This window comes from Quercus suber, unplaced genomic scaffold (genome assembly GCF_002906115.3).
Source record: "Quercus suber isolate HL8 unplaced genomic scaffold, Cork oak 2.0 scaffold_606, whole genome shotgun sequence".
Lineage (NCBI taxonomy): Eukaryota > Viridiplantae > Streptophyta > Magnoliopsida > Fagales > Fagaceae > Quercus > Quercus suber.
In genome coordinates, this window is record NW_027070049.1 from 437,387 (window position 1) to 451,791 (window position 14,405).

Here is a 14,405-nt window from a genome sequence, read left to right on the forward strand (position 1 = left end):
ACAGGGTTACTAAGTGCTAAATTACAAGCAAATTGGTCACGGAATAAAGTCAATTAGATGGTTGATTAAATTCAACCTTACACTTATTAGCCGTAAACACCTACAAACTACAAAGATTCATCATATGATAGATCTAAAAACACCCACAACTAATATTAGATAGCACACGATCAAAATCTTAAATTTGTAAGCAAATCCTAAACCTAAAGCAATAAAAATTGTAACTGCATGTAGTCTTATTAACACCTACGAACTAAAAATATTTGTTCTTTCTTAATTTGTTTCCTGATCTTACATGAAGTTAGCTCCGGAGAAGTTCATCATGTTGGGATCGTGAGCTATGAATTGGTTTATCAATTGTTGCTTCTGGATCTCATTGCTTGTGCGACAGCGCATCTGCATTTGATCAAACATCATCTATTCTCCACAAATAGTTTTTGGTTTACAGGTTTGAAGAGACTAAGAAAAGAGGGAGAGTAGTTCTTAAATAGGAGAGAGTAGAGACGGTGGGAGAGTATTAATGTATTTGGCTAGAAGTCTAACTTACGTTAGGGTTTTTTTTTTTTTTCATTAATTAATTATAATATTTATTTAAGTAATGCTGATGTGTAAAATTGTTCAAAATGTCTCTTTTGAAAACAAACATTAGTATATGTGTTTGGCTAAATGTTTGATATAAATTTTTGCCAAGCAACATAATTATGCACATAGAGATATAGTTTGGCATTTGTTTAGTTGCAACACCTGCATGTTCCATGATATTCATTTTTTATGTCTTCGTTTTAGAATACGTTGAGAACTTGAGATGTTTACCAAAAGTTTAAGGTCCAATAGGCTGGTAATTATTAGTATTCTTCATTGATGGTATGCACTTAAATGATTCGAAGAAATTTTATCATATATTTTTTAAGTTCTTACTTATAGAGAATAGCTATTAAAAATTCTTTCATTGTAATAATTGTGTACTAATTTAGTAATTTCAATGACACACCTACGAACTAAAAAGATTTGGTCTTTCGTAATTTGTTTCCTGATCTTACATGACGTTAGCTCCTAAGAAGTTCATCATGTTGGGATTGTGAGCCATGAATTAGTTCATCAATTGTTGCTTTTGGATCTCATTGCTTGTGGGACAGCACATCTGCTTTTGATCAAACATCTTCTTCTCCACAAATAATTTTTGGTTTACACGTTTGTGTTTTGGGTTTTAGCTCTTCTACAAAAATAGTTTTTGGTTTACAGTTTTGAAGAGACTAAGAAAAGAAGGAGAGCAGTTCTTAAATAGGAGAAAGTAGAGATGGTGGGAAAGTGTTATTGTATTTGGCTAGAAGTCTAACTTGTGTTAGGGTTTTTTTTTTTTTTTTTTTTTTTCATTAATTAATTATAATATTTATTTAAGTAATGCTGGTATGTAAAATTGTGGAGAGGTTAACCAAAAGTCAGAGACTTCAGTTATATATATATATATATATATATAAACAAAATAACTGCTAGAGATTCACTACAATGTCTACTATAAATGGAGGCTACAGAAAAATCTATTTTAAGAAATTTGTTAAAAACACAAACTTCTTCAATGATACACTAAATATAGTAACAGTATTGCTTCAACTTTTAGTGTAGGACTAACTTACCTTTTTTTATTTTTTATTTTATTTTATCATACAATAATAAAGATTTGTATAACCCAAATTTATATTAGAAAAATCCGATTCTATTTTCATAATCATGTTTGTTTTTAAGGGGGCTCAAGTCATGAACAAAGCAAATAGCTAACATCTAGGCCTGGTAACCTGTGAACCAAAGTATTTTCATCCATTTGTGAGTTTCTTTGGCATTTCAATCTCTTTCAACCATTCATAAATGGCATTGTCCTCTGTTGTCAGGGGCGGAGCCACGTTGCCCTTTGGGGGGGGGGGGGGGGGGGCGTGGCCCCTGCCAAAAAAAAAAAAAGTCCACCAACCCATATAGAAATTTTAATTGGCCCCCCAATGATGTACATCCCGCCCCCCAATTTCTGTTCAATTCACTCCCAGGCCCTAGCATGCTTTAGTTTCAATTGTAGGCCTCTTTTATCCTCTAATAAAACAAAACATGGCCCACTTATATTTAAATACCCAAAGGCACTGCCCAACAAAATAACACTTTATCACCCATTTTCAAACTCAAAAATCAGAACCCTTTCTTTTGCTATTCTTTTTATTCTCTTCTTGTCTTCTATGTACACGCCACCGCCCACTCCACTGGTACCAACAACCCCCAAACAAAACAAAACCTCAGCTCAGCCCTCCTCTCAAACTCAGTCCTCACGATCCCAAAAAAAAAAACCTGACCATTATTTTCTTTCTTCTTGCTTTCTTAAAATAAATCATTCAGAGGGTGAGTTTTTTGTTTTTTTTTTTTCTTTCTTCAGCACTACACCTTCATCTCTTTTTAGTGTTTTTTTTTTCTCAAATATATACACTTACTTAAATATTCACATGCTCTTTAATTTTTCATAGATTTTTAGAGAAATATATGATTGAAGGCATAGGGAAGTTGTTTGTGATGAGTCTTGAAGGGAAGATCTACTAGGCATTGCCACACCCACACGGCCCACACCCATCTTTGCACTTGGTGAAAACAAAGTTTCTAAGGTAATTTTTTTTTTTTGATTATTACCTATTTTTTATTAGTTAGATATCATGTGGCAGTGAGTGTTGTTAAATTGTTTGGTTTATGTTGTATACTTGTGTGTTTAATTTTTGCTTTTGTTAGTTTAATTTTTGCTTTTGTTTGAGGGGTTATTCTTAATTAAAAAAAATTAAAATACAGGAAAATTTTAATAATAGGAATGATGATGGGTTGACTGTTTAAATTATAGTGGAATGTTGTTTTTTCTTGAGTATGAATAACATCCATATAACTAAATAAAAATTTCTAATTAAAATTTTATTTTTTAAAGTTCTTTTCTAGTTAATATGATAGTTTATATAGAAAAGGAAATTGCTGGGAATTTCACCATGGAAATGATTATGGATGAATTCTATTCCACGAAAAATCGTCTTCAGGCATGATTTTGATGTGAAATGTTTTTTTTTTTTTTGTGTGGATATTTTTGTATATGTCTATAGTGATCTAAACAGTTTTTGTATGTTCGTTAATGTGTAAGATATATCAAAATTGAAATTTCATATTCAATAGCCTTATGAATTATGTTTTTAATATCAATACTTCGAATCAGCCCCCCTATGTAAAAATTTCTGGCTACGCCCTTGTCTGTTGTCGATTCTGCCCCACCATCTGGATTTGTTAAAATTGAAAAATAAGTTAAGAGGATACTTTTAAATTACGTTTTAATCTACTTAATTATGAAACATATAGTGAGCCTCCAAACATTCATCTCTAGATCGAGCTTCTCTGTGGTTCTCACCAGTTTTGATTTACAACTTGTAATTTTTGTTTTCCCTGCTTTAGGGATTTGATAAATCTTTATCGAGGAGGTGCGCCATTCTCTTCACTTTTAGTTGGTTGTTCTTACAGGTGAAGCACAGGTAAAAATTTATAGTGCATAAATAAACCACAACTCCATGTGCAACTATGGCACATGGAGATTAAGTACACATGATCAAACAGAGATATTTGAAGAAGCTAGATGCTAATTATAACAAAACCTAAATCATACTAGCTTGAATAAAATTGTGACAACTAACGTATATAAAGAAAAAAAATAACAAAACAAAAGGAGTTTCTTTCTCTCTACTTTATCAAGAAAAAAATAAATAAGAAAAAGTTGAGGCCAATAGCAAAATCTAAATCATATTGGTTTGAATAAATAACCACAAAACGTAGGTTAAAATGTTGATAAGAATCAAAACTTAGGTTGCACATTCTCTTTGTTAAAACACTTTTTGTTACTTTATCCAAGATCAACTAAATTACTATTTCATAAAAAAAAATGTTTATTGTTTTATATAAAAAAATTATTTGCAATTTGGTGCAATCACTTGACGCAACTACAGTTTTTTTTTTTGGAGAGAGTTTCAACTTATCCTAAATCTCTTATATAACCATCAAAGACTTTACCAGTTGAGATAACTGAAACTCACGATGCAATTACAGTTTCTAATGCAAATGTTTATTATATAATATAAAAAATGAAATGATATGATTTTAGGGAGTCTTCATCCATTTGGGGCCTTAGGCTATGCCCTACTTACTTTCTCAACGACTTATCCACACATACTCTTTCAGTTTCGAATTGTTTGACCCGTATTCCATTTTCAAAATTAAGTTGTATTTGAAAAGTGAAAGTTACTAATTTATTAACATTCCTATTATGCCCCTAATTTATCTTTAGAATTTTTTTTTTTTTTGAAAAAAAAAAAAAAACCTAACAAATCTAAATCTTATTCAGATTAAAAATAAAAAAAACCCAACAATTTATTAACATTCCTATTATGCCCCTAATTTATCTTTAGAATTTTTTTTTTTTTTGAAAAAAAAAAAAAAACCTAACAAATCTAAATCTTATTCAGATTAAAAATAAAAAAAACCCAACAAAGAGTCATCTACACGTTGGACTGTTTGTTTAGGATTAAGAATTAATACCTAGATTACGTTCTATAGGTATCGTATAACTCCAAATTCTCCAATAGAGTTTGTAATCTACCACTATTCTTATTGAAATTTTATTTGAAGATATGATTGAATTTGAATTTAGATTTGGCTTCTAAATATTACACCAAAAAGTTGCTTGGCGCAATATTAGGTTTTCTAAACGTTGGGTTTTCTAAACGACCTAAAAATTTTGGGCCGAGAGAGTAAATAAATTTATTTAATTTAAAATCTAATCCTTGTGCTCATAGGATAGGCTCCTCCTATAAACTAGGATTAAAAGCACCGGTTTTCATTTCATCTCCTTACTTTTCAAAAAAAATATTCAGAGTTGAAATTTCTCGTTTCTTATACGGATTAGTGCATGGCAATATGACTTCCGTTTCTCCTCTTCAGTCTCGCACTCTCCACAGCTTCGCGTTGCCAGGCGGCGGATGGCCGGCTACCCGCCACGTGAACATTCAACGCCCGAAAAAACAACCCACCAAGTTCATCGAGACACCTTCTTTTTCCTTTACCTTGAAGGAAAAGGAAGAGAAAGATGTCATCAACAAGGACGACTCTGCCTCCAATGAGATCATTGCTGCTACGACTACGAAGAAGCCGGATGAGGCGGCAAAGCAGAAGAAGAAGCGAAAGGTTGTGATGGAGATGGGGTTGACGAAGGAAGAAGAAGAGAAAGATATGATAGAAGTGATGAAAGGAAAGAGGCTTCACAAGAGAAAACAAAGGAAGATCAGTACAAAGCATACGTCTCAAAATGACTACTTTCTTGCTCGTCCTGCTGGATATGGCTTTAGGGTCACCTTCACCACTTCTTGATGGTACTTTTTTTTTAAAATTTTTTATTATTATTTATGATTAGGGTTATTTATAGTGGGTGTTTATTTATTTAATATGCAAGTTTCTGTTGTATTTCTGGAATCAAATTGTGTGTGTCTGCCGAGAAAAAAAAGGAACACTAAAGAAAATAATATTTGTTTTTGGGTTGTTGTGATGCAGTGACATAGCAATATTATATACAGGCATGGTAAAATTTTTAAAAATTACTTATAGTATATATAATTATTAAAAGCTTTAAAGATTCAGCCTATAAAGTAGGAGTTGACCGGTCTTCTAAATATTTAAGTTCAGGGTGTAGCAAGGATTTTTTTACTTTCGTAGGTCTGTCATAATTCATAAATATATTATATATAAGATGATCAAATTTAAAATATAATAATATTTCTAAACTCAAATGAGTGTACAAATTTTTTCTAATTTATTATAAACATGTACCAAATTTTAAAAATAAAAATAAATTTGACATCTCTTATAAAAGTTATGCTCATCGGCTATTCTTCATTAAATAAAATTCATTCATTATGAATTCTATTGGGAAATTCTTAACAATTTCTTTTTCAAATTTTTTTTTAAAGAATAAATCTTATGTTTATGGCAGCCTAAATTCTCTTTTAAAAACAAATTAATATTAGCACAACTTATCAAGCAACTAGATACAAATAGTAAAAAATAAAATCAGCTAGAGAAAAAAAAATGACATGGTGAGAAAATGATCAAATTTGTAGGGGAAAAAACCTCATAAGTTCGAACAGGTTGGCCCCCCCAATGTTATAGGTGGCTCCACCCCTGTTTGAGTTAGTTCAATGGTGTTCTTTGGGATTTTTTTTTTAATTGGCCTAATAGTTATAGTGGCAAATCAGTTTTTATTTTCTCAATTTTATTTTTTATTGTATTTATTAAAGTTTGGATTAATATTCATGTCTTCAAAGACTTTATTAGTTCTACTAAAAAAATATCTATTTACTTCTGTAGACAACTTTGTAATTTATATTGAAAATGAATTTAAGAATTTCACTATGATGAATTTTATTTTATAAAAGATCATCATTGAGTGTAATATTTATGGAAGATACTAAGTTTTTTATTTATTTATTTATTTATTTTATAATATTTTTGTACATGCCTAATATCAAATTTAACAACCGTTATTTGCTCATTTCCTAAAAAGTTATCTAGTAAATACATACACATTAAAGTTAATAATTTTGTATATAATATATTGATATATAAATTATGACTTACTCTTGATATTAAATTATTAAGGTTTATATGTGTGTGTGTTTACGCTTGTGTATGAAGGTTTGTCTTGTATAATATTATATTAGTATGAAAGTTTGGCCCCAAACAAAAAATTCTAGCTCCACCCTGTTGTTGTGTGCCTAAAATTGTAGAAATTACACCTGCTAGGACAAATGGATTGTAGATTTTTTTTTTCTTTCCGCTCTTTCTCAATAGAAAATAATGCTAGTTTTCTCATTATTGAATCTGAGGTATTCTTTTTTGTGTTTTGTGGTTGCAGGACATGAGTTTCTGATTGCTTAATACTAATGCTATTAAATTGTGTTCAAGGAGTTATTCAAGCTTTGACTTGAGCACAGGGATAATTAGAGTGTGTTTTTTTTAGTTCCATTAGAATAGAGTCAAAACCTTCATCTCAAAAAAAAAAAAAAAATAAATAAAATAAAAACCTCAGGTGTACGCAAAGCCCTCTAGAAAAATTAATATACATGGGTTTTGCTTTTGTATTTCTTGATATGTTCTGGTCCAAAAGGATTGATTGACTAATTTTGTCTACAAGGATTGAACATCAGATGATTTAGATTTGCAACATGAAACCCAAGGCAATACTTTTGTGGATTATAACGTGTTACATCTTTAATTTCATGTTAATTTCCCTTGTGGATTATAATGTGTTGACTCTTACATCTTTAAATTCATTTTAATTTTAATTTTTTTTTTATCTGAAGATGCTTCTTCCAATGTGATTTAGTTGTTATAAAGCGTGCACACACACATATATATGTATATAATTATATATTGACAAATTTGAAGCAATTTTACTTGCGGGATATGAGTTTGTGATTGGCAGTCTGGCACCATGTTGACAGCCTAGGCACTCCTGAATATTTTGATCTAATTGTATACGAATCTCTGTATTATAGATATGAGTTTTGTTTTTGAACTTCTACACATGTTCTTTCCGGGATTGACTAGTTTTGTCTCGGAGATTGACATTAGATCATGATCTGTAACATGAAATCCAATACTCTTGTGGATTATAATGTGTTGAATCCTTAAAAATTCATTTTAATTTTTTAAAGAAAAATTTGAATCTGCTTCTTCCAATGTGGTTTAGTTGTGTTATAAGATGCATCCACACTCGTTTTGCTAAAGAACACATTACCACCAAAAGGGTTGGCACTTGTTTATCTTCTGATTGTCCTGATGAGGTCATCAGCATAACAAATGGGAAAAACCCTGAGACACCTATGGCAGAAAATGGTTCCAATGTGATAGCAGTAGCACAGTATGTAAGTTGTGCTGTGTTTTGCAAACTCCCCCAAATCCTTATCATTCAACTGAATTTCATTACCCTCCTGCTCCATCAACTTCAACTTCCATCATAGATCCTCCAAATTGTAAATTGCTGTGTCCACAGTTGCTTATTTGCAATCTACAGCCAACAAACAGTAATCCTCTGCCAGGCATGACATGAGAGGTTTAACCTTGCAAACAAGCCACAAGAAATTTACAATAACTCCCACAATGCCATAAACTACAAAGAGCCGTAGTACATGAGAGAAACACAAGTCAAAGAGGTTGACATGGACTTCATATTAACTCCCATTCACTAGAGCTGCTAACCCGTGGCTCAATTAATTGGTGTTCAAATTCATTTGCAAATATATCTTGGTATTACATTGTTGCTAACTTAGGATGCCAGTCAACTTGATATATAGTATTTTTTGAACACCAAAAAAATTTGGCACTTTGAAATAAAGGTCGGTACATGTTGATCCACAAAAACAAATAGAAATGAGAGAGAGAGAGGGAGAGAGAGAGAGAGAGAGAGAGAGAGAGAGAGAATGCTGGACTTCTGTATAAGTAAATTGAATATCCTACAAAGGCTGAATTTCCAAATCCCTGTGTTCACCATTTCCAGAAGATGACGCAGACGATACAGACTCCTTATTCTCACCAGTCTTCATCTCTTGAACTGGAGGAGGGTTAGTAACGGTCATGACCACAGCGGCATTATCAGATAGATGGTTCTTCAATTCCCTGTGCTCCTGACATATGGCACACCAGTGCAGGCAGCAGTGCACCAGGCAGGGATCACATGGTGAGTTCTGCAAACAAGCAACATGATGACTCAGCAAATAACCCCAAGCAAACATCCATGGATGATGCTATAACATTGATAGATGATAATATGTAAAAATGAAATCTCCATTAGCTTTTCTTTACCAAAACAATCTTCGGGTGTTCAACAACAAAATCTGGGCTCAGATGTAATGTTCACAACAAAATCTTGGGCTCGAACTGTCATGTTCAGTTGTCTAAAACTGTCCATGACCAAGACCAAGTTATTCTTTTGATTAAGTCATCTCATGAAGCACATCATAAATGTACAGAGTAATCTGAATATCTCACATTCAAATGTTGAAATTGGTGAATATAAACTAGTTTTTGTGCTTATAATAGATCATGGAAGTGGTACACTACTTGAATATAGTGTCATTGACTAAGGTGGGGCTAATATTGATGAGAATAACCACATTTCCTGGCATGAAACTATAAGATATTCCATTCTAGATCTTGCTTTTGCAAGAATTAAATTCAAAATAATAATAAGAGAGAATCAAATTACCTTGAGATGATATTTCTTCTGCAATGACTGTCGAAACAAACCAGCGTAGATGCCACACATCCACCAAGCAAAGAACAGGCCCTCGCAAATGAGGAATGATGTCTTGGGATCAATACCATGGAATAAAGCAGTTGCAGCTGCAAGTGCAACTCCACCTTCAACACACATGCCATGACAAACGCAGGCATTCTTCCAAGGAATTTCTTGCAAATTTTCAATATTACGCCCAAACAACACACATGGGCAGAACAGTCCAGTCCAGCCTGCAACAAACCACAGTGATTTTAGAATGATCAACAACCAGAACAAAACAAACATGGTAGCAAACCCAAAAGGTATTACTTTCTCCTGTTTCTTTTACTGCAGTTCTAAAATCTAAGCAATTGAAGATCTAAATCAATTTAGACAAAGAATTAACATCATGAAATCTGCTTCCTGTGTGAGTAATAGCCTTAAAACTGCTGAGGAAGCAATGGTGCCTGCACAAAAGAAATTTCAATTTCCTAACACTTCATATCATGGCCATTATAAGCCAGGGGAAGTATAACTTCTCCAAGCATGACCTTAAAAGAAATAATTCTCATGACCTTTTTTAAAGAATGCTTACATAGTAGAAGTAGAATCATATCCTGAAATAATTGTAATTTGAATAGAAGTTCAATAAAAAGAACAGATGAATGCAATCAACTAGGACTTGAAGAGGGCAGGGTAAAGTTAACGGACTCATTTGTTAGTTTATATTAGTTTTAATTCAACCATAAGTAAGATTCACAAATTACAAATGTACACTCACATGCATACCTTAATTATTAGGCCTTTTTTCCCCCATTAGATGATTTCAATATGACACAAATTATCTAGATTCAATTCCTTCCTAGTGTATTTTCCCAACATCTGCCCTTTCCATAAAAGTGTCTTAAATGCTTCCAAACACAATTCTGCAAAACGCACCTCATCAATGCCTTTCCATCAATCCACTTTGGTATAAAAAAATTATGAAAAAAAAATCAGAAGAATCATGAATTCCATATTACCATAAATGTCAAATTATGATGAATTCCAAACGAAAAAAGCCAATGAATCATAATTTGAATGTCAAGTCCATAATATTGAAGCAGATAATAGTCTTACAACTTTCAGTATCTTCAGCACAGCCAAAAATCCCAGTTGTCCAATCTTCATCAGAAGGGGGCTGGTAACTTTCGGTAGGGGTTGCCCACATTCAATACATCTATGGATGGCTAACTGTTCAATAGGAGATGAACAGTTATTAAAAGAAAAATAATGATATTCATGTTCTGATTGGAATCCATGCAATGGAATCACTCTTTCTTTTTCTTCTTTTTTTTAATTTTATGTAATTAAATAATGTATTTATAAATAGGCAGCAAGGGCCACAACCAGTACGCAAGAAATATACAAGAGAACAGCAACAATGAATCTATTCTCTAAAATCTAAAAGGCCAACAAATTAGAAAACGAGAAACAAGACAAAGTAATAAAAAAATTCCACTAAAATCATTAAAAAAATAATAGCCTTATTGGTATTGATAAATTACCGATTGTTCCAAGCTTAGCTTATAGAAAATAGTAAATTTAATTATTTGACCATAATTTTAACAATATTCATCCATATAAAAATGTGGTTTTCATTCAAAGGCTTTCATATTCAAATTTTCATTATAAAACAACAACAACAACAAAAAACTTAGTCCCAAATTTTGGGGTCAGCTATGGATCCTTGACAAATTAGTCAGGGTCAGCCACATGTTCATTATATTATATCTAATACAATTTGCAACCCTTTGGTTAATATAAAAGCAAGAAACTAATTGGGCCTAAGATATTCTACATAGTCATTGAATTGAATACCCCATAATCGCCAATACGCTCAAATGTCCAAACCTTCAAATTGTATATTTAATACTTACATTCATACAAGCATCCACCGCAAAAAAGTAAACAGAGATGAGAAATTTAGCGGGAAAAGTGTGGAAACGGAAAATGAGACACAATACACGAATCACATTGTTTTTTTCAACGCTTCCCCAACAAATCTTTCCCTTCCCATTTTCTCGGCAACCAAACAGAACAAAACAAAAAGTGAAACAACTATTAATAGTTATAAACAAACAAAAAAACAGAGCAAAAAACATCGCAGCATTGACCCGAATTGCATGAGAACAAAAAAAAAACAACACAAACCCATTTTCGCAAACACACATACAAACAAGAATATGTAATTCGAAGAATCAGAATTATATATAAAAAAAAAAAATTTGGTGACACAGAGAGAGAGAGAGAACCTGTGGGACTTGAATGGGTGGTTAAGCTCTCCAGGGGTGATATCTTCGGCAGGGGCTTGATCTCTGACCAACTTCACGTAACGTGATGCATTCCCATCACCCATTTGATCTGTGATCTGATCTCAACAAACAAATCAACACAAAATCACAGAGAGCGAGAGAGAGAGAGAAGATAGAAAATGTGTTTATAAGAAATGGAGAATGTGAATGAATGAGAAGAAAGAGAAAAAATGGAAATGAGACGATGGGAGAGACCTGTTAATGTCTTAATGGCTTTCACAAATTTACAAATCAATTAATTTTCAAAATCTCAAGTGGACAGGTTTTTCTGTGTCTCATACTGAAACCATTTTTATAGTTTTTAGATTTTACCAAAATCTTATAGTAGAGCGTTTTCGGTTTATATTTGGACTTTCCATATTATTATTTCATGTCTTTAACTTCAACACGTTGAAGTTGTTATTAGTTAGTTAAAACTTTATTATTATTTTATTAATTGGACAATATACCCTTTCATTTTTTATTTTATGTATATATTTTTTTAAAAGGAATTATGGTACAGTGATCACAAATCGGTCAAACTCGAGTTGCACCTAGACCTGTCATTCGAAGTAAATATTCGAGTGGATATCAAAGGAAGTAGGAATTCATTCCCACAAAGATCAACGGGAATGTCGACCCAAGCATAAGAACTAGTTTAGTTTGGTCTCATTGATTTCAACAATTGTAACTTTGATGATGGCGTGAATTTGAAAATATTGGAAGATTGAGAGGAATGAGAAAATCGATAAGGGTTAAGACCAATGAGAGTAACCAACCATAAACCAAAAGTTTGAGACTGTGAGAGGTAAAGAAAATGGAAGAGGATAAGGGGAGAAAAAACCATGTAATATAACATTACATCACATGGTTTTCTTTATTTTGTTTCATTTTCAATAAAATAAGTGACACACCCACGTAAAACCCTCTATTTATAGGAAAAATATAATTAATTAAACCGTCATTTTGAGAGGTACCAATATAATCTTACTCATTCACACGGTTGGCCCCAATAGAAACAAATAGGTGTGACACGTCTCTCACATCAAACAAAACTTAGAAGCAAAAAATTATGATTTTGAGAGAAAATGCTTATACATGAACCGATTTTTCACACAATCACTAATAGTCTCTGGTGGCACACTCTCTGTTTGCCAAGCTAGGCAATTCAATTCCATCCCTAATTATCAACATTGAATCTTAGTTGTCCTTTTTCAGAATAACATTGATGCATGCGTCGGGGCCCATACAAATTAAGACTCAATTAACTTGGTTTGGTTGATTAGTAAATAATAAGTAAATTACATTTTACACCTTATTGCTATTTCCAATCTGGACCCATAACTTCAAAGGTTTCAAATTACAGCCTTAAATGTTTTTAAAGATATGGCTTTGATTTGAAACTTTTGCAAGTTCAAGATTTAAGTTTATATGATCTATGTGAGTTCTAATTAACTTAAACTGTAAAATTTTTATAGTTGAATAAGAGACTTATGTTCAATTCCAACCTACACAAAAAATGATTGTATCTTCATCTAACAATGAAGAGTATCATCAAGAGCAAATGTCATAGGTTGAAACTCTCTTTAAAAAAAAGTGGTTTATATGACCCCTAATTATAAACTATTTGATTTAAAATATAATTTATCTTCTCTTATTTCTTCTTCCGTCCTTCTTTATTTTGTCTTATTATTTGTAATAATAATGTTCACTCACTATAAAGATTACTATTTTAAGTAAATGATTAAATCCTGAGTTGGAGTTGGACAAAGGAAAGGTATGGTCCTAATTCTTTTTTTAATTTGAGACCAAAAGACTTTTAATAACTTTTCTTTGATAGAACTTTATAAATTTCTTGTTGGTTTTGACTGGTACCAAAAATAGATTCATGTGTATATTTATTAAAGACTTTGAGCCAATCCCAATCCCAAATTCAATTAAATGGATTTTTTTCCCCTTTTTAGAATTAATTGAATGGAATTGATTAAGACAAAGCATTAACTCAAGAAAAACTTGTATATGTGGTTGTTTACTTGTCTAAGCGTTAGTCACGTTGATTTAATGTTTAACATATTCTTATGGACCCAATATAAGAACTCAGTTTGCAAGTTGCAGATAAGGCATTTATTGATGTAATAAAGAGGGGAAAAGATTTATTTAATATTGAAAAGGGGAAAACATAAGAAGAGAGTATTTGTAATTTCATATGTTTTAAATAATCTAACCAAAGTTATGCATTTTTTAATATTAAGTAAATTTCATCATATCACTAGCACTTTCACTCCCCAGGATACATCATACTTACAATATAAATTACATTATAGACACATAAATGTTATGTAAAAAATGTATAATATTTACTATTTTTGTGTATCTATCATGTAAATTTACACTGTATCGTGCAATGTTAAAAAAGAATTCCCTCTTGGTTTTTTAGCATATACAAAGTTTTTGGTGAAGGTGGAATTCAATTAGAATAAGAGATTTTCACACAATTTAAGCTAAATGTATTTGCTAAAATGCTATTTTTAGCACTACAACTACAAAATAGGGTTGCATTGGTGGAGCCGTAGCTAAAATTTTAGCTCTTGAGTAGCTCTGCACAGTTGCAATATAAAATATTTTATGTAATTGAGATTGTGGTTGTTATTTATTGTAGTGGATATATTATTTTTATATGTTTTTATATTATTTTAATGTGTTAAATTTGTTAAATAAAAATATATAAGTTGAATGTTTTGTAAAAATAA

The 14,405-nt window shown here is 31.6% G+C and overlaps 1 protein-coding gene across 1 annotated transcript; it reads right to left on the minus strand.

Annotated features, from left to right (window-relative positions):
- Positions 1-7,864: 7,864 nt before the first annotated feature.
- On the minus strand, positions 7,865-11,802 carry LOC111998040 (cell number regulator 6). The gene is given in 6 exon segments (XM_065765084.1): positions 7,865-8,789; positions 9,311-9,573; positions 10,442-10,510; positions 10,513-10,555; positions 11,617-11,636; positions 11,639-11,802. Coding segments are annotated over 6 exon segments (708 nt in total). The 5' UTR covers positions 11,721-11,802; the 3' UTR covers positions 7,865-8,558.
- Positions 11,803-14,405: the final 2,603 nt, after the last annotated feature.